This window comes from Porites lutea, chromosome 12 (assembly GCF_958299795.1).
Source record: "Porites lutea chromosome 12, jaPorLute2.1, whole genome shotgun sequence".
In the NCBI taxonomy this organism is placed as follows: domain Eukaryota; kingdom Metazoa; phylum Cnidaria; class Anthozoa; order Scleractinia; family Poritidae; genus Porites; species Porites lutea.
Genome location: NC_133212.1, coordinates 21,262,923 through 21,287,252, shown reverse-complemented (window position 1 = coordinate 21,287,252; position 24,330 = coordinate 21,262,923). Strand labels below are relative to the sequence as shown.

Here is a 24,330-nt window from a genome sequence, read left to right as displayed (position 1 = left end):
TTATAAAATCCTCCTTCTAGGGCATCGGTTATAAGGCTAAAAAACTGTATTTTGAAAATTTCATAGTGGAAAGAAAATATATCAGCAAATGTTTCACTGAAGTTTTTTAGTTTGGTTAGGTTGACAGCACTGGTTTGTATAACAGGATTATTCCAATCAATGGAGGCCCACATCAATCCCATTCTCATCAGCCACACAACATGTACAAAATACCCCAACAACAGGTGCATGACCTTTCCCGCTGACCTTCGTGCACAGCTATGTGACTTATTAAGACCAGTGGATGTGCCTTTTACCGCCCTACCAATCTAGATTGAGATACAGGCTTTACAAAACAAAAAACAGTTTTAGTACCAGCTGTTCTTGAGACCCCAGTATAAGACCCAGTAAGGCTTTAACCTTCCAAGCTCCTGCTTGACAGACAAAGGCTCTAATGAGCTAGATAATATTATTAATCAATTTAGTGCTCCTTGTACATAATTACTTAAAATTTGTTATCCGATGGAGGGCACTTTTTTTCAAATGGGCGCTAATTTGGGACAGGGAGCAAATTAACAAACCATTAAAAGTTCTTACCAATGGAACAAAAATTGCTGTAACGATAACAAATGAAATTATATACCATTGTTTAAAGGCTTAAGACCCTGAAAACCAAACCCTGTTAAGCAGCACATAACTCCATTGGGCCAAATAAGGGGGTTCCCCCCCACCCCGGGTATCCTTGTATGAGAGAGTGAAGAACAATGGTCAATAATATCCACGTTAACCAACCAAATGTGCTGCTTGTAAACACTTCCTCATCAAGCAAAATAACACACATTAAAATAATTCAGTTTTGTTTAATTTTAAATGCAAAAAAATGTACCCTTGATTCAGGCAACTTAATGCATTGTACTCTGTTACAATAAATTGCATCATTCTAATAATTTGTAACAAAATTACTAAAATAAAAAAGCAATAATAAAACATTTTTAAGATGTAATCTTTACCCATTCCGTTTCACTTCCCAGAGCTTCTTCATTCATGATTTGCAACATAAAAAGAAAACAAAAACAAATCCAATCGCGTTTCCACATACAAATACTAAGGCACTGTTAGGTACATTAAAATGGCTCTATTTAAACTCAAACTGGGTGGACACCACACAAAAATTTGTATTGTCCTCATCAGAGCGCATTTCCCTGGGAAAATGATCCAAATCTAGATTCTTGAATCCCCCCAAAAGATTATTGTTTCTTTACCTATCACTCTGAGTGGACTCACATTAACTCTCTATCTCTATCTAATGTGGATTGTAGCATTTACGATCCATGCATGGATGAAATGGATAGAAAAATGTGCACCTTGTAAGCACTGACAGGAAGCTCAATCTTTCTGGCGAAAATGTGAGGCATGTTACATTTCTGCTTGGTTTTGTTGTAACAAATCCAACTGATTAAGACCCCTTATCTTGGTTTCTTCCAGGGAAAGACCACGTCAATAAATGACTATTCAAAAGCCAACACTTGAAGTTCTTACTGACATATGTCAAGCAATAAATTGCCATTTGAAGCAGCCCCAGTGTGATTTATTTTTTGACTGCTAAGTAATGAAAACATTCCACTGAACAACATGATGTGATTGCAAAGCCCAGCTTGCACAAAACACAAGGCAGTGAAACCCAATAGATCATTTTTATAATAGATGGCTGCTGCCATGGTGGATTTTCATCGTCCATTCATGTAAAACAAACTAGGTAGCATTACTGTGCTAAGTTCAAAATGCTCAAAGGAAGGGGATCAAAATCAGACTCTAATATTGAGCATCTCGTATCTGTGATACTCATTACACAGGTATATCTTCAATTACTGCAAGCAATACAATGATTGGAAGGGTAAGATGAATTACATTTAAAAAATTATCTTCAAATTAAGAAAAGGAAGAGGTGTAAGGGGTCAATGGCACTTTAACATGCAACAAAATTAATATTTTTATAGTAAATTGGATGTTTTATCATCATATTTGTTTTACAATTTTTGCCATACAATGTCAACTACCAAAACAGATGAAAATGTGTCATTAGTAACACATGCCATTCGTTTTGGTACAAGTGGTGTATACCATAACTCAGCCACTATTACCAGGCTGTGTTATTTCACAAACCAGCATTGGTAGGGTCTTACTATGAACAGTGAGGAAGGTCTTTTATGCCTAAAAATTCAGAGAAAAATTCTGTTAGCTGGCACAGTAACCCCACATGCCATCAAGAAGAATTTTTCCTCAAAAAAGGTTTGTTCCTTGCTGTTCAAGGGACATTGAATGCCATTATTTGCAATTTCTTTGCCTATGAATGTGATCATGTGTGAGAGTGCTATGCATTGTCAAAGTTCCAACTAGAGCAGGCCTCGGCCTCTGTTTGATGATGAGTGAGCAAGTCGCTTTTCACATCACTATTGTCTTCATCCACCACTTAAGAACAAGTACTTCTTGGTTTTAAAAAAAAAAACACAAAAATAGCAAATGATATAGTGAAAAACTGGAATAATTGTGAATGCAATTTTAAAACACTTTTTCAAGATCCCCTATAGGATGATCATCTCCACATCTTGAAAATACTACTTCTTCTTGTACTTCCAAAAGTAAGTACAAATCATATTCTAAAATGTATAAAGTAAATGCGGAAGACAAGATTGGAATATTCATTATAAATGTAAAATTTCAATCACTTTCTAATTCAATGGTCATCTACTATATCCCTTTTCGTATCATTTCTTTCTTACTTTCTTGGCATTCATTTACATTTTACATTAAAGTATATTTCTTTTCATCCTCTGCTTGACCTTAAATTTGTTGTTGCTTTAAATCATTAAAATATTTTTTCTCAGTACTAGCAGGCATTAGCTCTCTGCAATGTATTTACCTGCAAAAAAATAATAATCAGCTGTGAGAAATAACAAAACATTAATATTTTGCAAGCTTAATTGATTAGCAATTAATGAATTTGGCTTTCGTAGGATATGAAGAATTAAGCAGATCAAGGAGGGTGTTATCGGCCGAGTAGGATAACACCCTCTGAGATCTGCTTCATTCTTCATATCCTACGAAAGCCAAATTCATTAATTGCTTTCTTATTTGTTCAAAATAATTCCTAGTTTAAAAACATAGCTAAAACATGCTCACCTGCATCGATGTTAAGTTCATCTTCGATAGTGTACATTTAGGTTTGTCCAGCTCCGCAAATATTCTCCAAATAGCAGATGTCGCCTCCAAGTTGTCTTCTTGCTGTTTGTGCCATGTTTTTAGCTATTATTTTGCCTAGTTCCGGCTGTAGTTCTTACTCTTGAAATAAGTGAAATGTCCACCTTTTTTTTCTCAACAAAAACAACTCAACCTCTTCCCCAGGTCTTCTTGGTAAAGGTGCCTTAAACTGTAGCAGGCTGCATTTTTGACATCATTTCTTCGTTAAACACAAAATTCTTCCAAATTTGGTCACCAATAACTGGTTATGCTGAATTATGCGTGTGCTTTTAGCCAATCAAAATTGGGGAAATATTTTGAGTGAATGATAATATTATAGCTATTATGATAGCTTCCAAAGTGTTAAGTAATGAATATAAAAAAAGAATCGTAAAATATTTCATTAAAAAATGCTATTTGGCAACAACAAAGACATTATTGATAAATGACCCTGGAAGTGAGAAGAAAAAAAAATCTTAGGCAACTTTTTTACCCTGGCCTTTGCTCATAAAACATCACAAATAAAACAATTTATCATGCCTTACCAGTAGTAAATCTCTTTTTAACAAGAGAAAGTTTGTATTCTTGACTTCTGAGTTCAAAATTAAGTTTAGAAATGGTGGCACCGTTGCAGGTGAACTGTACAGCAATCCGCGATGGGGTGCTTGGCCCCTGTGTTAGATCAAATCTTGCTCTTAAAGAACCTAAAATGGCAATATCAACCAAAAGAAAAGGAAAATAACAGTCATTATATGCCTTAATAGAGAGGAGAAGTCCTTACGTCACATTGCCATGGTAGCAAAATTTTGGGCTGACAACAAACCGCAATTCACTCAAAAAGTAAATTTGCAATGTTTCAAACTTCGTCAATCTTATTCAGTTTCATTTAATTTGTTAAATGTTGGCGAAATTTTCTGGATTTAATCCGAAAGGACTGTATCTGAGCTTAAACAAAGAAAAAGAAACTTTTTGTGTTTGTGTTCACCTACTCCGTAAAGCAGTTGCGTTAAATTAGGAAGTTTCACGTCGCAGTTGTGCATCAGCAGTTAAGAAATGTACAAAAGAAAGCGTGATGCACGTGCAAAGTTGCTGTTTTGCTAATCTTAACCTATTGGTTTTTTTTGCAATTCTCATTACTGTCGCCGTCGTCTTTGCTTAATCTCGGCCCAACTGTCATCATCCAGAAACTTGGCAAACATGGTAACTTGACGTCACACCTCTCCTCTTTAGTTGCTTTGTATCAATGATTATTCAAGTGCTGTGACAAAACAAGAGTATTCAAAAAAATACAGTTGAATCTGATAAACCCATAACCCCTGGAAATTTTTCCCAACAAAATGTTCTCAGGAGCCACACAGCTGCCAGGAAAAGTTACACAATTCATTGTTCCCTGTCCAAAAGCAAGTTGAGTACTGTAGCCTGCATAAAACAAGGACATACCTTGTGTTTCAGTTGTATTAGAGACTTCCTGGAGTTTCCACAAAGCTCTCTGGTGTTCAGCAGACCTAAAATTAACATGCCATTAGTGTTGAGACCTGTACTGATTATGGAAGGATTTTTCACAGAGATTAACAGCAAATGAATTCTTCTTTAAATAAACCCTCTCTTTTATTAGACAGAAAAGTGTTTATGCATCTGCTACAGGTCAAATTTGATTTCAGGTTAATTTTGATTAAATCTAGGTTGAGTCTCAAATTCCTTTGTCTCCTAGCCGTAATTCATGAATAATTAGGGCTAGGAGACAAAGGAAATAGAGAATCAACCTACAATCGGCGACAAAATGAGTTGAGACAATTCGCCCTAAATGGACTTTTTGACATTTTCCTGACTTCAAAAGGGTAAAATATAGCTTTTCCTTCCCCATCCCCTCCTTGCAATGTTGTGCCACAGTTCGAGCTATTATTAGGAAACAACAAACACCTCAACTTTGAATGGAGGGGACAGGGGAGGGGTGTGGATTCTTATGTTCTCTGAAGTTACCCTATTTGAGTACCATGTTTCATTTAGAGTCTCAGAAATGGAGTTTCCAGGGGTTTTCAAGAGTTATTTTCCACCGCAGATGTCATGTTGTTTCATTAGAAGACACACAAGACTGGGAATGGCAGTAATGCTGTCAAAATGCCTCAGGCGTTCCATGACATCGCACTGTTCAAACATTTCACAGATCTAAACCTGTTTAAATATGCATTCAGTGTCCTTCAAAACTGGAAAAAAGGTGTTTTACAATAATATTTGTTTTATTCAATAATGCTTATTTTTTGCTAGCAGTTATGTTAGAAGGAGATGAGAATAACCAGCCAGCGGTTTTGGCTGGTTACCAGCCCTGCCAGTGACTTACCAAGTAGCCGATGGCTTGGACTGCATAATGGTGACTCCACCACTCATTGGAACTAAGAAAGACAAGTTGCTGATGGAGCAAGGAGCTGACATACAAGCAGGATTATACTTATAATCAACTCTGAGGCCCGTTGACTCTTCTTCGCATTTCCAGTAACTATATAACTGAAGTGGGGTTGTAGAAAAACCATTTGTTTTAACCTTAAAAATAGAGAGAGGAGGAGCATAAGCACTGTGTCACACAAACTACAGTCAAATCTCCATTTAATTAAGCTACTGCCCTTGGAAAAGGGGGGGAAATGGCCCGTTTGCAAAGGTTTGCAGCTTACAGGTAATGCAGGTCAGTTCTCAATGATTAACCGAGAGTTTTGCTCATAAGGAGACTCTCAGGGGTGGATCTAGCAGGAGGGTGCAGGGAGAGTGCATCCCCACCCCACCTTCCACCCCTGGGGATGACCTACAGCTTTCTAATTAAATAATTTTATTGGTATTCTGCATAATGTGGAGATAAGTATTCTCAGCAGGCCACATCATGCTATTGCGTAGTCAAAAGACTTTTTCTTTGTATTTGCTTTTAAAATTTGTTTACGTCACTAGTCAGTTACGCCATTCCTAAGTGGTAAACCCCCTCCCAAGAAAAACCCTGGATCTGAGTCACTAAATAGCTGGAGGGTGTGGCAGTTTAACAGAGATTTGACTGTGTAAAACTTCTCTTTGCAGAAGCACATTACTTAAAAATTGACACACACCCGGGGGGGGGGGGGGGGGCACTTAGGTATTTTTTGGGTGGGTATGTGCCGCCCGGGACTCCAACTTGGCACCCCTTTCTAAAAAAAAAATTCCCCTAATATTGATACCCCGTTCTAGAAATCGCCCTAAAACTGATACCCCGTTCTAGAAATGGGCCAATTTTTTATACTCCGTTCTAGGGGGCAATAAGAGTATAACAGTTTGCTTCAGTAACGCATTGAGCTGTATTTTTAAAAGCAATCTGTCCTTGAATAATTTCAAATGGTTGCTTACAAAACTGGAGCTTTCATGCGTTCGAAATATTATACCCCGTTCTAGAAAACGCCTCTGAAATGAATACCCCTTTCTAAACCAGGAGCTTTAAAATCACGACCCCGTTGGGCGGCACGTACCTGTATAGGTAATGTATGGGAGTCCCCCCCCCCCCCCCGGGACACACACACACACATACAAAGAAAAGAGAAATAAAGAATTAATGCAACCAAAAGTTTCACATGGTCGGTCTGTCAAATTATGGTAATTATAATAAAGCAAAAGGATGAACACTTACTCTGAATTGGTAAAAAAAAAATTTAACTTTTTGTCAAGTCACTCTCACCTCATATTTGATAATATCAATATTGTAGTAGGTACTTGATCCCTGCTCGGACTGTTTTTTAAGATGATCAGCCAATGATGCCATATTGAAGTCATAGCTAACACCATCACCACCGCTAAGCTGCCCTTTGCTGAAAGAGAGAAATAAAATGATATAACTTCGGTGGTACTGAAATGTACTGCAGGCGATACAGTTCTACAAAAATAATCCACAAGAAGAGAACTCTTTTCAATTTTTCCCTAAGCTGACCTCCATTCAAAAGTATCTAAATTGTATGCAGCAACTTTTGGATTAAAGGGACAGGTTCACGCTTGAGTGCAACAGGACTACTCAGTAGCTTTCATTTGAATGGTCACACATAGGATTTCATCCACAGACTAGAAAGTTAGAACCACCTTGTACAGTATAATAAACAGTATAGTACCACTGGAAAGTACTGCTCGGTAGCTTCATTTGAATAGAAATCTTAAGGATTTGTCCCGTCACTTAATTTGTTTTTTTAAAAACACCTTGTACATATCTGAGTATTAAAATGCTCAGTTTTCAATACCTGTTAATAAGAGCCTTGTTTGGTAATATTTGCTCAAGACAGGATGTTCCTCGCACAAGAAAACTAAGCAGAGGAGCTTTCTCTGTGTCATAAAGCAGCGGCAGAACACTGGCAGGAAAAGATACTGTTATGTCACCAGTCACCTTCACCATACACCTGAAACAGAGAAAAAAAAACACTCTTACCACAATTTGCAATGTAACACCAGAATCAGAATCTGTGTGGAAGTGATAATCACTCTGACGCAAATGTAAACTTCTCCACAGGTTTTTGATTACAGTATACATGTACATCCATTACTAACATCCACTTTGTCATCATGACAAAAGTATCATTTCCAAAACTTTGCACGAAAACAGATAAGTAGAAGAGGGAGAAGAGGGAGGGAGGTGCACGAGAGGAAGTCTCCCTCTCACGCACCCATTCTTTCTTGGGCCTGCTACGCAGGCTAGAGCTGGTTTGGATATGATATTAAAGATTAAATATTTACTAACAGAGAAAAAGTGTTCTTACTTGCTTTGATCACTACCCCGAAAAAATGCATTGACAGATTCAATAAAAGCCACTGCGATAGGAAGACTATCATCCTTTCTGCCAAGGACAGTACCAGCTGCCCCTTTGGCAAACACCACGCTCGACATGGTGGGGAGTCCACCTATGGTCTTTGACCTCACCAAGGCAGGTACATTCTCCTGTGTACCTCCTATGGATGATGTTGTTGTTGCCCTATTAAGTGTCTGTCCTACAGTGCTTGATGTGTTGTTCATTTGGCTTAAAACAGTTGGTTTATCAGAGGTAACAGTCGCAGTAGAGTTTTCATTTGCTTGTGAATTGTTTACTGACTCTGATGTTTCCGTGGCAGTATTCACTGGTGCAAAGTCAGCTAGACAGCTAAACAGTTCAGCTGAATACGATGTTGTTCCGGTTGAAGAAGGTTTGGCGCTCTGACCAGGAGGAAATAGTAATGGTGCGGATGGGCGTGGCTAAGGAATAAGCAAATAAACAGATTTTGTTGTTAAATAATACCATGGGTGGATAATGCTATCCACTCGATAAATCTCTATCCAGTGGATAGTGTCATGAAGTGAATAGCATTATTTTCTGATTAACGTCAGTTGGAAATGAAAAATTAGCCAAGAGGGTGGAGCCAATCAGAAACAGCAACATGATTTATGCAACTGACCCCTGTAACTATGTTATGGACTAGCATCCCATCAGGGAGTGGTGGGGGGGGGGGGGGGGAAATTCTTAGTTGCTTAATGCTAATGAAACAAAGAGAAGGTAGTGTTATGATGCAACAAGCATGGGAGAAAATTTTACCTGGGGTCGTGGTCTTGGTAAAGCACTGCTAACAGATGTAGAACGAGGAATCTCTGAACCTGGAGGAGGCTTGAGCAGGAGTAGGGAATTACTACTGTCATTTATCCCTGTTGACGCGGCGGAGAAAGTAATTCCAGTGTCATTGGTAGCTACCTCTGTCACTGTGAATAAAATTTCACAGACAATGATTGTTCATGTGAATAAAATGCATTTTATTTTAGGTGGCTGATCACAGTTTTGGAAGTTAGTGAGTATATGTCATTCGTCAAGATTGCAGCTCACAAACCGAAACTTGGCAAGTAAAATATATACTGATGAAAGATTTTGATTGACAGGTAAAATATGACGTTTTCAAAGTTTCCATGGCAACATGAACAATTTCAATTTTGCTCAGTTTACATAAAATTTGCTCATTAGATTTTCCTATAAACTTGCACACAGCTTACTACAATTAATCATCACCATTTGAAACTTATTTGACCAAATTTTAACAGATGGGTTTTTAGATAATCAATAATAATAAAATATTGTACTGTAATTATTAAATGCATTACAAAATTTGTCTATTCAACTTCCATTTTAAAGTTCTCATTAAAATATGATAAAAGTAAAAATTCTGCCAGATATCAAAAAATTTTGATGAGTAGATTTTGTGAAATAGTCTTCTGTGTGCCGTTGCTTTTTTGCCGCCATGTTTGTTTGTCTAATTTAAAACACTTGGCATCATGCGAGTTACCGCTGACCGCCCGCAAAACTGTGTTCAGCCACCTTAAGTGTAAAGTACTTAGCATGATATTAATCATTGAGGACACTACTTTTACAGTTTCTTCTGGAGATTGAACTAACATTTTATGTGATCACCCAAGAAAAGCAAAGGTCTAGTGGTTTGCTGGGCAAAAGAGGTACCCCCATTTCTCAGTTATTTTAACATTCTGAGTAATGGGCCTGGATGTATGTAAGATAAGGTGTCATTTTAACTGCCTCCTGCTCTGCAATCAAGCACTCTATGGACTAAGCTAACACAGCTGCGCTCTGGCAACAAACAAAGCACATGAAATTTGCATTTGATTATTTCATTTTTCACAACAATAATAAAAGATACAAAAAGAAAACAAGGCAAATCACCTTCTGCTAGAGATAGTTCCCCTACACTCGAGGTACTTGTTGCTCCTTTTTTAGCTGGTAAAGGAGGCGGATTGTCGGCTGATTCTTCTTGGACTAAGCTTCCTCTTTTAGCTGGAAGTACAGGTGGAATATCGGCATACTCTGGTTCTCTGCTCTCATTAAAATCTTAAAACAAAAGTCATAGTGGAAACATGTTAGCAAAGAATTCCTTGGGGGGTTGGAGGGGCAGGGTGCATTGACATTTGGGGTGGGGGGGGGGGGAGTGGTGCAAAAAAGAAAGTCACCAGAATTATGATCTTCAGAGGTTAGCATCTCTGTCATAAATGTGTCAGTAACAGGGAGTTCATCCCTACAGTCAAGTGAAGTTTTAACCAAAAATTTTTTTTACTACAGTACACTTCTTCAGGATAGTCTTACTTTCAGGATCTTAAATTATTTTATCAGCTAAAAATGTCAGCTTTCTGTCTTGATTGGTTTCTAGATTGATTCGCATAAATTTGCTTACGGTATTTACACCTATTATATCACTCCTTTTACACACCTATACTTGAAGAAGAGGGTAATGTCACAGCAGAGGATCGCAGATCTACAGCACTTTGAGACTTTAGCTGCTCCGTCTCAGCTTTGGTTGTCATGTCACTTGGTGACAGATGAAGAGAATTTCGTTGTGACCCAGCATCACTGCTCTGAGAAGGAAAACTGGTTTGGCTAAAGTCAATATCAAGCAGGTCATCACTTGAACGTGACCTGAGGAAAACAGTAAAGGAGAAAGTAGAAAAACAGTAAAATTAAACCTTTAACAGTCCAGTAAACCAAAAATTTCACAAAATTTTATGCTATAAAATTAACTGTTCCATCTGTGGAACTTAATATTGGTAATGCTGATATTATTTTTGATAGAATCACCTTGTACAGCATGATAAACACTGACACAGGAAAGTAAAACTCAGTAGCTTTCATTAATTTTGAAAGGTAACAGTTTAGTACTTCATCAACAAACTCAAAAGTTAGAACCATCTTATAGAGCATAATAAAAAACAGTACCATTTAGGAAAGTGAAACCCAGTAGCTTTCATTTGAATGCTTACAGTTCCATCCTCATCCAAAAGTTAGAACCACTTTCCACAGCATAATAAACAGTACCACAGGGGAGTACTGCTCAGTAACTTTCATTTGAATGGTCACACTTGAGAGTTTCATCCACAGACTCAAAAGTTAGAACCACCTTGTACAGCATAATAAACAGTACCACAGGAAAGTACTGCTCAATAGCTTTCATTTGAATGGTCACACCATAGGATTTCATCCACAGACTCAAAAGTTAGAACCACCTTGTACAGCATAATAAAAAGTACCACAGGAAAGTACTGCTCTGTAGCTTTCATTTGAATGGCCACACTTGAGAGTTTCATCCATTGCCTCAAAAGTTAGAAGCACCTTGTAGGCCATAATAAACAGGAATTTAATGGTTACACTATAGGATTTCCTTTCGTTTGCAGACAGAAAGGAAAAATAACTGTGCAAGGGCCAAGGCTGTTCAAACCGTCTTTTACTTTAAAAAAGAACAAACTTGAATCAAGGACTAAACTCATCTGCTTGCCATATTGATTTATTAACCGTGAGCGTGATGTGCACCCAACTCCTCAAATTTTAACTATTTTTTTTCACTTTTCATGTTCAACATTCTAAGACGGAATTCTTACAGTTTTATGGTTGAAGTGCCTGCAGATTTTGATCGGTTTCTCAATCCATCACCTGAAAAAGGACATTTTCAAGTTGAGAATAAAATCTCCAGTTATTAGAGGTGTTCTCAGAAAGAATTACACAACACAAAACTTAAAATTAACTTTCTATACTTACTAGATGAAGAACTTAAATGTTTTCTCTGGTGAAAACAAAAACAAAAAAACAGAAAAAAAATTAGACTGCAATTCACATCTTCAAGGAATACTGTAACCATGATCTTTAAAGATTGAAATTCACTTCAAACTAGTTAATTGCACAAGGACTTATAACAATGTTATTACTACAAATTAATCTTTCATAAACTGAGATCTAGAGTATAAAAGGCATTTACCATAGCTGATGGTGAAGAAAGACTAAGGGTTCCAGTAATTTTCTTTATTTCATCCACAGAAGCAGTCTGTGGAACTCTATCAGCTTCCACAGGATTAATAACAACTTGCAACTTCCGAGGCTCATCTTGAAAGGAAAACAAGATGCAATTGTTAAAATGTCGTATTAAATTTCACTTTTCTCAAAATACATTACCTCAGCTGAGGTGAATAAAAAAATCACTTGTGCCCCCTCTCCACTGTTATTGATAAATAATATTATCTGGGGGGTTTTCGTCTACAAGTTTTTTATTATTGTCAAGGGTCACCCAAGTGAGTTCCAACTCGACTCGCCTCTACTGTACTCTACTTTCCATTGTGACAATTTTAATACTGTCATTAACGTAATAATGCTAATTTATAAAGGTTAGTTTTCCGTAGAGATAGAGATGATATTACTGAAGAAATTAGTCATAACAGCACCTATGAACTATAGTGAAAATAAAACATTATTTTGTGGTGTATACCCGCAAGTACGATACTTTGCAGTTTTTTGGAAACTGCAAAATAATTTAAGAATAAGGCACAGTGACGGCACTGCAAAGTAGGGTAGTTAATTATCTATTTTTGAATTACTTACCATCATCTGAATCTGAATCTGATGATGAACTGTTTCCACCGGACTTTGTACCTTGGTATTGTTAAGCATGATTACAACAACATGACATTTGTAGCATACAACAAATTAAGGCAAGCTGTACCATATACAAGCCTGTGAGATTCGTCTACAAGCGCTGCTAACACGAGATCTTCACACTGACATTAAAAATTAAGGCAAGCTGTTCTACACACAAGCCTATGAGATTTGTCTAAAAACACTATCTGACACAACATCTTGTCATGGATGCATTAGGATGCCTGAGCGGTTTGAACAGAGGGTGTTAGAGCTGGTAGTATGTATGTCTGGTAATCAATATGTTAGTAGCAATGTACTTTCAAAACTGCAACTAATGTTGCTAAGCCTCTGGAGTTGCAAAAAATTAATCTTTTAGCCAATTTTAACACAGATGAATGTCAGTTAAGCAAAAACCTATGTTTTTGGTTTTGTTTTGGAACTAAAGTTGGAACTGGACTTAAATAGTTATGTGGCTAGCATAACTTGAAAAAGGACACAAGGATACTCTCTGCATCAGGTGGCCGTATAGTGTAGCCTTCTTCATCTACCTCAAATGACTGCAAAAAATAAAAATAATAAAAAAAAAACCATTTATAATCTATCAAAATTATACACAGCAAAATACAGTTTTTAAAGGAAGAAAGCCCTGAATACATACTGCATCTCCTCCTCCATTTGATGGTGAGTCACTGGCAAAACAAAGTAGTAATAAATATTGATTAGACAGTGTAACACAGGAATGTCTTAGTTATGTTGCATCTACTGTATACATGTGACCAGGCCTAAAACAGTTTAATGGTTGCAAGCCCCCTTCCCTTCCTTGGGTCTGAGATCACTCCTTCATAAAGACAATAATGAAATAGCTTTTTTGTAACAAGCAAACTTCTTTCCATGATTTGTACAAAAATTAGCTCTTAAAAGAAGGTGCTGACTTGCATTTTAAGTGTAACCTACTCTTAAGATGAAGTATCAAATGAATAAAACATACCAACAGGGCAAGAAGAAAACATATAAACAAACATACACACACAACCAATTGAATGGTTTTATTCTAATTAAAATGTATAAATGACTGATCATAATTTCAAATGACGACTCACTCAGGCAACTCATCACAATATCACATTCTTATTCCAATTATTTTTTTTAGAACAGGACAAGATCTACAAACTAGGACTTACACAGGTCCATTTTGAGCTTTTTCTTTCTTTTTCTTTTTCTGCTTTTTCTTCTTTTCTACTCTCTTAAGTGTAATTGGAAAACCTGCAAAAAAGACCATTAAAATCAGTACTCCGATATTCCTAATCTTCATTTCATGATGGCAACAACAAATTTTAAGCTCATGAGTTTGCATTCTACAGTAAGAGTATCAAAACTGACATTCTGTCCATTGTAACATGACAAGTTCCATCACCGGTACCAATCACATGTACGTCACACAAAAAGGAAAATATACCCTTGCATAATCAGTACCTGATGGATGATGCTTGACAGCATTTAAGCTGGGTGAGTGATTATTAGTGACAGTAGTCTCAACTTGACCTGTGTACTCTTCAAAGGTAATCACATCTGTGGAACAAAACAAAATGATCAAAATTTATGAAACAGATGATGAATGAATCACTTTACTAGGTATTTCCTGATGTTTAATTATTCAAGGGTACTGTTCTTAAACTTTTCAATCTTTCATATCACATTATTTCGTGAAAGTAACACTAAGAAAGCACCATTTCTTCCTGTACCATCTAATAACAAAAATAGGTGGGAAACTCTGAATTATAAAGGATGCTTGTTAAATACATTGCCTTTCCCAGCCCATCTGAGTGTTTTCCCTACTTCAACTTTATTGAAACTTATTGTTGAAGCCACTTGCTACAATCCGCGACAAAATATTGTTGAGACATAAAAACAACCCACGCCCCTCCCCCTCCCTTCTATTCAAAGTTGGGGTGTTTGTTGTTTTCTACAGGTGGCTCGAACAGTAGCACAGAAGCATGAAGGGGTGGGGAGGGAAGGCTTTATTTCCTCCTTGTGAAAGCAGTAAAAAGTCAGAAAATCCCCTCTCCCGTCCACAGAGACCTCTTTGTGCCTCTGCGGGGGAGAGAGATAAAGGCCCTGTAGGGCAAAGTGTCTCAAATAATTTTGTCGCTGATTGTAATTTAAGAGCTTCACAATAACAAACTTTCTAATAACTTAAAGAAAAATAATGAAAAAAAAAAACACTCAAAAGTTCATACAAGCGAATATTTCCAAAATGTACTGTGCCATCAACCATTTTTGTTTTTTTTTTTACCTGGAATAGCCTTCCCAGTGCCCTTGCTTCTAACAAACTGGTCAAGCAGATGGTGAATTGTTAATGCCTTTACTTGACCTAAGAATTCTTTGTAGACCTACAAAGGTAAAAGGAAAGAAGGTATAGCAACCATATTTTATGTTGATCATTCACGACAGTAATTTAACTAATAAACTTAAGGTCGATTGTGCGCTCTGAAATTTCACCCCCCCCCCCCCCCTCCTCTCTCCAATGCTCCATACAAAAGGGTATTTTAAACTAAACAGAAGGGAGAGAAGTTGAAGCAAGGATATAATGTCACCAGAGATCAAACGCTGGACGTTGTACACTGAGGTATTATAGATAATCTTAACACCAACACACAGAAATGGAATATAAAACAAAAATAATTACCCCTTCTACAAGAACCTGTCCCTTTTTCTGAGAATCAATATACTTCTCCAGGTAACCAATTATTACTTTAAGATGTTCTTCATCAATCTTCTGAAATTTCTGCAGTAACAGGAGAAATGTTTGACATAAATTATACAAGGCACACATAATGTAAAGAGGCCATCTGTTGTCTTTTCATCCACAATATTTCATTCACTTTCATTCACTCATTCACTCAAGGAAGAAATTGCATCTTGGATTTTTTTTTGGCATAATGCCAGACTACAAAATTAATTTAATGTTACTTCTTTTGACTCAATTTGTGATAATAAAAAATAAAAATAAAACTAACATTTTGGCCATTTTGAATGTTACAGTTTGGTAAATTATCTCTAAGATGGACACCACTGCGACCATCATAACTTTCTAAGTATAAATCCATCTTAGCAGGACTTCTGCCAAGTTTAGAGAGAAGAAAATGACTCACAGGACAGCAGGGACCAACTCTATAGTATATGAATGTCCGTTTAAGGGAGATGTGTTTTTCGAAAGAGCACTATAAATAGACTTTTATCCTTGACCACAAGAAAGTTTGTCATGAGAAAAATGAATTTTTTTTTTTACCTTTTCTCTTGGGCATCTCAGGAAAAAAAATTAACCAATAACACTCAGGGAGAATGGAGTAAACTAGAAACGCCACATGAAAAGTGTAAGAAGATATCTCAGGAGTTTATTTAATGACCCTACCTGGGATGCTTCAACCATTTTGTCATGGAATTCATTTCTAATAATTTCTCGTTTTTCCACCAGACTCTTGTACTCTTCAGCTACGTAAACAAATTAAATACAACAAATTGAGAAACAAGCATTACAGCACAGGTTGAGATATACAAAATAAAACAAGAGAATGACTTTACCTGCTTTCTTTACTTTTGTTTCAGCCTATGAGATGAAAAAAGGCAAGCCATAAGTTCAATAACATATACCTAACTCTTTTTTCATCACATAACAACTCTCTCACAGGATTAAACTGCAGCCTGCAGATGTGAGACCATTTCTAATGTCAGAGTTTTTTAGTTACATAAACAGCAACAAAACATAGCATAAACTTGAGTAAGGATTTGGCAATAGACCTTTCTGCATTCCTGTAAACAAAGGCACCAACTCGAGGCTTGGGTGGACAACATACAGTGATTTGTATGAAATTGTCCAGCCGCACCTCAGCCTCATTTCTTTGTGTTTGCTCACTGGAGAAGAACGCAGGAAAGGTCTATTTGGAATTTACTAAATGAAATATATGCAACTCCGCAATCAGCATGAAAAGCAACTCCCACTGTGTGACAGTTAATTTACTCAGTAAATGCCTCAATTCGCCTGGCACTACAAGCCAGATCCTATGGCTAGCTGTACCCAAAAACAATGTCCGTATGACAGCAACACACTTTAGCCAGCAAAGAGCCTCTTAGAGTCAAGAGAAGATTATTGCTGGGTCAAAAAAATTAGATATTGATGGTGTCTGTCTTTTCTCAAAAAACAATCTACAAGTCCATGTTCCTTCTATTGGCATTCAATAATCTTTTTTGACACAATGGATTGTGTGACTAAAAAAGGCTCAAGACATTTAACGTGCTATCCATGGCCATTAACATTTAACAGGTGATTTAAGGCATGTATTTCCACAATCGATATACAGAGAACTAACAGGCAGCATAGACAAAACTTGTAATGATTAATGACAAAACAGGACCTGATATTATACTATGACATACTTTAAGTATCCAAAACCCACAAACCTTTTCAACTTCTTTAGCACTAGAGCCATCCTTTCTGAATTTATCAAGCTCATGACACCGGACGTAGTACATTTCCTTTGACTTTGAGCAAAAGAAAAACATATTTATGGTCATCAGATTATAATCACACAGATGCGTGCTTTAGTGTAGTGCAGGATGCAGCTATAAGAGCTAAAAACTATACAATTTCAGCAGCTGCCAGACAGTGTTAATCCCCTGCTGATAATAGTCACAATGACAGTTTTTGAGGATGCCGTACGGTACACAGAGTTGGGCTAATCACTGAGCAACATTAGTAACACACAATCCACATCAATTAGTGATGATAAAGATATACAAATAAAGATAAAAGACATCTTAATAACATATAGACATTTATTTGGAAACAACAACAGAGGCTGTAAGAACACATGCTGCGCTGTTAATTCTTACAGCTGCTTTCACTGATGACCCAACTTTGACAGACTTAACAAAGTGTACTATTTTAAGATCAGCAGCCCCAGTTTTGTTGCTGCAGTAACCATTAGCTGTGGTCACATTACAGACTTCTACCTAGGTAAAACCGATTTACCTAAGGCAAATTCATCAAAAATCTCCAAGGTAAATTCATCTCAGGTTTTGTTTTACCTAGGTAAAAATTCTGGGAAGGTCACACTACTGATATCGGCTCCCAACGTTTTCACGCCAGTTGAACTTTTTGGAGCATAAATTCAAGAAGGCAAAATGCGCAGGGATCTAGCTAATCAAAGAGACGTTTTTTTCTTTTATCTTGCTGTTATTTCTTACGCTAATTCAACGAGAAAGGTGAAGAAAGGCGAAGACATAGACGACTCGTGCCCCCAAAATTTCTCTCACAGCGTGATCTATGTCCGGTTCTGTCATCAAGACCTTCACCGATGAGCGTCTATTGGCTAGCAACCTCGGTATTTCATTTTTCCCTAGCTATCACTTTGGGGTAGCTGTCGAAGGAAACTCTATTGTTCTAGAGACATATCCAAGACCCAGACAATAAAATTTCCCCAAGGTAAGTGACCTAAGGAAAAATCAGTCACACTTAAAAAATCAAGTTTCCCTAGGTAAACTGTCAACAAGTCGTGTTTAGCTAGGTAAAAAGTCTGTAGTGTGACCACAGCTATTATAACAGTTTTGTGGAAAAAGTGAGAGGCGTTAATAGCCAAATTTTAATCACACAAACATTCTGCATGAAATTCTATTCATCCAGAGAATTTACAGTGTAAGTTAATTAAGAAAGTCAATGAATTAATGACTACAACTAGAAGTGTGGTTGTACCACAACTACTGAAGGTCAGAAAAAGGATAATTTTTTGAATGAACACCATCCGTTTCTGCTGAGTAGATGCTGACTGTATTATTGGGTATAGATTACTTACCTTGGCAAGGTTAGCTGTCATAGTCTGGATGGTCTGCACTATCTCCTCTGTGCTGCTAAATTCACTTTTTGCCTGCAGAAAATAAAATACAAAGGAAAGAGATTTAAGAGACTTTAAACTACACTTACAAAGTGAATTTCCTTGCATACGTGGTGAGATAAAAACCCAGCAAAAAATGGAATTTGCCTTTTTTAAAGAGTAAGAAACATCAGTTTTTCAGAGCAAAGTCAATACATTGTTATGGAAACAGGTTAGGACAATAAAATAATTATCAAAGGGAAAATGCTTTGATCTTTTATCAAATTCTCTCCACTAATTCTTCAAGAAAATGTATGGAGATCAGTCTGGAAAATCTGTATGTGGAAATTGGGAGTTAAAGGGGTCAGGTACATTGTACATGTACTCTGGACAAGTACCGGTAAGCGTCCTTAAGAGCCAGTGTCTGTTAGTGGGGTGCAAAAATGACTTTCCCAGAAAACCTTTACTTTTTGCTCTAACATCCATAAGTTTTTGCCATGTATTCAACTGCTCTCTGCATTAACAAAGTGCCCTTGACATCAAGGTGTTGGCAAGGCAAGGGATGACTGTTCAAGATAAACAGTAGCTGTCAACCCAGAAAGTTTTTCAAAGAGGACACTTTACCTGTTTATGTCTTTCTTTTTGTTTGTCACCATATTCCTTAAGTTCTTTAATGAGATCTTGGAATCCCTGTACAACTTGCATGTGTGCGTTTGCAAGCTTTTCTGTAGCAACACGTAAGACACCCCATAGTGGCTCAAATGTCCTGAAAACAACAGAATACAATGATTACTAGTGTTTATCATACAAACAGGCTAAGAGTGTTTTAATGGAAAATGGACTAAGAAAACTGGATTATATTGTAAAATAAATATTAAGCTTACGAGCCAATTGCATAACACATCACAAGACAACATACTCTTTTAGAACTCCTCTTGAACTATACAGGGCTTTCAATAATAACTGAAGTAGCCAGCAGTTTTGAATAGAGTAACCGACTGTATCAACAAGGGGCCATTAGTCCCCTTTTTCTGGGGTGTGGGGGTAGAGGTGGGGGCCCTGGGGGCATGCTCCCCCAGAGCATTTTGGAATTTCAAAGTCCTAAACTGCCATTTCCAGTGTTCCAGGGACTAAATTGAGAACAGAAGAGTGTGTTTTTCATTCAAGAAAATATAGCTTTCATTCAGGTTTCATAGCCACACAATCAATTCTTACAAGCTATGAACAAATGTCAATATTCAAAATTAAGTACATTTGCACATAGTAAACCTGCAGAGATACGTGGGAAAAATTGACTGAAATTCATCATTTGTGTAACCAGAAGCACTTCTGGTGTAACTAAAGCATAACATACCAGTGGACCTTGAAAGCACATCATAATTCCCTTACGTTTTAATTAAGATTTAATGATTTATTTGTTGTTTCCGACATTTTTAAAACTAATTGCTTCTTTTTCAGGGAAAAAGTAACCGACTGCCCTGAGCAAAGTAGCCAATGCGTTCCATTAGTCGTCAGTGCTTATTCCAACCCCTGACTATACTATTCTCACAAGGAAAATATCTGGATAAATAATCAATCAACTGAATCTGACCAAAAGTTTAATTGTAATTTATATTCTCCTGAATGCTGCTAAATATACATTCTGATACAAATTTTCAATTTATTAGTTTAGTTTGTCCCATGTGAAGATCAAAATTTGTTCTGCAGTCGATCTTCAGACTCGGACAGATCAAACATGTTGGATGCTCCAAACTCACTTAGATGAATCTAACTTAGCCAGACATCAGACTTTTCATGAACTTAACTCCCTAAGTTCGTCTCAAGAAAAGTCTGACATTTGGCCTTAAATGATTTAGTTACAAGACAAACTGCCTCAGCCCTTGCCACAATTAAGCTTAAACAAAGTGCTTACTTAGCAACAAAGTATAATTTTCGAGGATGACCGAATGGAAGTTTTTTGGAGCCCTGGAAATTATCCACATGAGGTGTGCTCCATATTTTCTTTTATGTTAGTCACTTACTGAGTTTTCATGTTATTTGAATGAAAGAATTATAAAGTTTTATCTCAATTTCTCAATCTGAAACATCGTCCCAATTTGAACTACACATAAGATGACTTTCCTTCCCCACTAAAGCATGATTACTTTTTCCCCCAGCTACCAATAATTGAGACAAAGATATATTTTTCTTTGCGAGAAGAAAAATCATGATTCCACTTTACTTCACAGAGGATTTAGCCCATAGCTGGGCTTATTTAGCATAAGCATTGAATCAGTAAAGGTCAGATCTCTTGTACAGGAAAAAATCAAAGAATAAATAGCATTACTTTTTGTAAATGTTATCTTGTAAATATTTTTCTCAATTTTTTTTTTACACGGAATCTTGCAGTTTTGGATGTAAACAAAGCATGTCCAAATCATTGACAAAGTTAGCACAAAAGGGTGACACATTCAATTCTCAAAGGTACTTTTCCTCTTGACTAGCAAAGAAATATTATATAACTGGCTCGTTTAAACAAAGGGAAGGCAAGACAATTTATTTTGACAAAAACAATCGCAGAATTAAACCACTGGGAACTACAATAACAAAATTATTGTCATAGGTAATCCACAACTGCAAGTCCCAATGCAACCGCAAGCTAACCGAAAGTTACACGCTTTAACATAATAATAAAACTGTACTATTACAAAAGAATAGAACTCGATGATAAAAAATGTTAACATGATAATGATAATAAAAGGTGAAACCACATTCGCGCTAATCGTCGACGCAAATTATATCTCTTCAAGGTCAGAGGGGTATCATTCAGGCTGTTTTAACAAACATTTTCAAATAATTCATTCATCCCCTAAAATAAAACATTCTAGACAATAAATGATCGATTTCAAGCTTTCACGGACTTCAAAGGGCGGAAAATTATATCCTTCTGATGAGAATTCAAGAGTTAGAAATAATCAACTACATAAACGCGAGGAATTTAAATCTTCCAAGCTTTGAACAACGTAATTTAAAACCGCAGTTTTATATACTTAGAATCAATGTTAGCAACGAAAACCTCCATATCCTTACCCGAGTTGTGTGACAGAAGTTGCAGATTTTGCTAACTTAAGGAGTGATTTAGCATAGACTTCTTCCACGGCGGATCTAAAACATGGAGAAGAAATCGCAGATAATCACGAAAATAGATACAGTGTACAGCTTACCGGGAAAGCTGAACTACAAAGCGAAGTTCTTATGTTTATAAAATGTAGATTTTTACTCACCTTTCCCGCACAAACTCCACAAGCTTGCAGCTGGCATTGTTGCCATATTTCATGTTATGATACAGCACGTCAAATCCGGCATTTTTCTCTCCCTGGAATAAAACAAGAAAAGTTACAGAATAAGCTTGTTGGACGACAACATTCCGGATGTCAAACAGAGTATTCGACGACACGACAAAAATTGCTGCTTTTAGAACTTCAACCCACCCAGAAATGGTCCTCAAAAACCACCATTTTCTATGTGAAGTCCAAAATCAAGTTGTCAATTCTTAGATTTGTCATTAGGTATGGAAAACGCTATTATGGATATCAACATGGCAGCCTGCGACTCTGAGCGGAAGCCCTTGCCGACAGCCGCGAACTCGGAGCCTTCGCGGCCCGCATCGACAGTGGAGTCTGGGTCGAGGGAAAATTTTGATCAAATCATTTGAAACTTATATTTAGCTTGAATTTCATCCGATAACTTCGAGTCGTTATTACTCGAGGAGAAAACGACTCGAAGCAATCGGATGAAATTCAGGCTACCCAGTATTCGAGTATATATATATATATATATATAAATTATTATTTTCTACTAATTAGCGAACACCCCAAGGCGATTTGAAGTCCCTGGCGAAACGCCATGCATTTCAAGCACTTGTTTGCCATGTCGACTTTTGTTTGTATTTATTTTCTTCAGCGAGTTATCATTTATTAGCCAACATTCTGTTTAAATTGGCTGTATGTATGAACAAAAACGACGTTTCCGAATAAATATATTTATATTTAATAAACATAGACCGGTTGTTAAATGAATAACTTATGTTAAGTAATACTGTGCATGAGTAAGTTTTATTTTCTCCGCATTGAGTGATTCTGGGAAAAGAAGGGTAATAATTTGAAAAATAGCAGGAGATGTCATCCTTTTTTTTGGTAGTTTCTTCAAATTTTTAGAGTTGTTATAAGTTCTTTAAATTTGAATTGTAAACGGATCGCTGATAGATCCGGAAGAAGGTCATTCTGACAAAATTTTCACAGTAAATTTGACGTTAGTTTCCTAAAAAATTATACAAATATTAAGTTTAGAGTAAGTACAAAAAAATAAGCTTATATATATCATAACGGTAGGTACGATATATTTTCATTATGAACATTTCCGCAACTAAGATCTTTATAAGCTTACTGGCTTACTTCATTTCTAAAAGTGCGATGAAATTGAAAACGTTTTCACGTTCGCTGTGCCTAAAAAAATGTTTAGCCTCGATGGTTTCCTATCAAAGTTAACAAAAAGATGAACATTTCAGTTACGTTTTGCGCTCAAGCTTGGTTACGCTTATGTCGCTGTTTTAAATAAGCTTTTCAATTCAAATTTACCTGGCATGAGGTCTGAAGTAAACTTGTTTTCTTGCTTTCGGGTAGTTGTTTTAAAAAACACTGTTTACGGCTTGAATGAATCTTTGGCGTAGTAACTCGCGAAAAGAGGTCGCTTAAAGATCGGTTAAGTCTCTCTCTGCTTCCCAACTGCCTTTTGTCGGCAAAGTTAACCTTTTGGTCTCTTAATTCAGGACAATTGTTCTCTTCCGGCGCTGAATCTTCCACAGTGTACCAACTGCTTGAAAAATCGTCTTTACGGTCAAATAGGTGAACTGTATGTCGAAGGTCAGACTCACTCGCCGGTGAGACATCTTCACTGTTTGTTAAAAGCCCTTCGTCTTCCTCTAGGGGATTTCTTGATCCATGACCAGAGAACAAAGAGGCTACTGAGTCTCTACGTTTCATCATCTGATCCAAAAACTGGCATTTTAAAAGTTTGTTGAAACTTTCGTATTACTTCTCTCACTAACGCAAAGAAGCTCAAAGACGTTTTGGAAAAGCATGGCTCCATCAAAGTGAAGTTCGTGTGCGTTTGTTCGGCTTTAGCTAAGTCACTGCTCTTAGCCACTGTTCAAATACACCATTTTGCATGTTAGAAGTCTTTTCCCCTAGTATTTTAAGGATAAGGTACAGTTGTTCTCTTTTTAACGTTTGCTTATCTATTTCCTTCAGCAGGCGTTTTGCAGCGTCAGTCTGTTAGTGTGATTTCGTCACGATCCCGGATGTTAACACTTTGTAAACAAGGCAACAAACTCTTCAACTTTTTTCGAATGTAACTTGGCGGTTTGACAAATGCAGCGAACGTTGTAAGTTTGATAATGTCATGGCATTCCATAATCTTTACTTAAAGTCACTTTGATATACTGCCTACCCTGTTAAGTTCTTACGCCCCATTTTTGCGCTCCATGTAAGGGAATCTTAAGACAGTCTTGGATTCTACGCCGCTGATTCCGGATTCCAGGTACTGAATTCCAGTCCTTGTCATTCTGTATTCCAATCGTTAGTGGAATCCCGAATCCCACGAACAAAAATTTCCCGGATTCTGAATACCACAAGCAAAAATTTGCGGGATTCCTGAAGTTTGGATTCCCTTACCATGGGACGAATTTTTGCTGTTGCGTTACCTCTACATGTTGTATTTACATACCTTTTGTGTTTATCGACAATGTTTGTGAAAGCTGTCTAATTTTTAAACATTAAAATTCCCGTAAGCACAACAAC

The 24,330-nt window shown here is 36.9% G+C and overlaps 1 protein-coding gene across 2 annotated transcripts; it reads right to left on the bottom strand.

The window, feature by feature from the left end:
* Window positions 1-819: 819 nt before the first annotated feature.
* Window positions 820-23,717, bottom strand: LOC140953571 (F-BAR domain only protein 2-like). Of its 2 annotated transcripts, none has more exons than XM_073402984.1 (28): window positions 23,110-23,717; window positions 21,757-21,848; window positions 21,563-21,637; window positions 19,118-19,259; window positions 18,476-18,547; window positions 17,085-17,165; window positions 16,209-16,233; window positions 16,039-16,118; window positions 15,313-15,411; window positions 14,920-15,016; window positions 14,100-14,195; window positions 13,808-13,889; window positions 13,285-13,315; window positions 13,132-13,183; window positions 12,591-12,641; window positions 11,974-12,098; window positions 11,757-11,781; window positions 11,600-11,651; window positions 10,438-10,643; window positions 9,897-10,061; window positions 8,772-8,932; window positions 7,965-8,434; window positions 7,452-7,607; window positions 6,902-7,031; window positions 5,555-5,754; window positions 4,657-4,721; window positions 3,762-3,920; window positions 820-2,899 (listed from the first exon to the last, which is right to left on the bottom strand). In XM_073402984.1, the coding sequence occupies exons 1-28, from the start codon at window positions 23,515-23,517 to the stop codon at window positions 2,877-2,879; spliced, it is 3,420 nt and encodes a 1,139-aa protein (XP_073259085.1). In that variant the 5' UTR covers window positions 23,518-23,717; the 3' UTR covers window positions 820-2,876. The 2 variants fall into 2 exon arrangements, with proteins under 2 accessions (XP_073259085.1, XP_073259086.1); XM_073402985.1 differs by lacking the exon at window positions 23,110-23,717 and adding an exon at window positions 21,964-22,119.
* Window positions 23,718-24,330: the final 613 nt, after the last annotated feature.

Excerpts from the sequence above, each read along its gene's own strand:
- LOC140953571 (XM_073402984.1), bottom strand. The coding sequence starts at position 23,517 with ATGATGAAACGTAGAGACTCAGTAGCCTCTTTGTTCTCTGGTCATGGA. Across the intron at positions 19,260-21,562 it reads ACTTCTGTCACACAACTCGG|GACATTTGAGCCACTATGGG; the intron begins GTAAGGATATGG and ends TGTTGTTTTCAG. Across the intron at positions 8,435-8,771 it reads TACCAAGACCACGACCCCAG|CCACGCCCATCCGCACCATT; the intron begins GTAAAATTTTCT and ends CTTATTCCTTAG.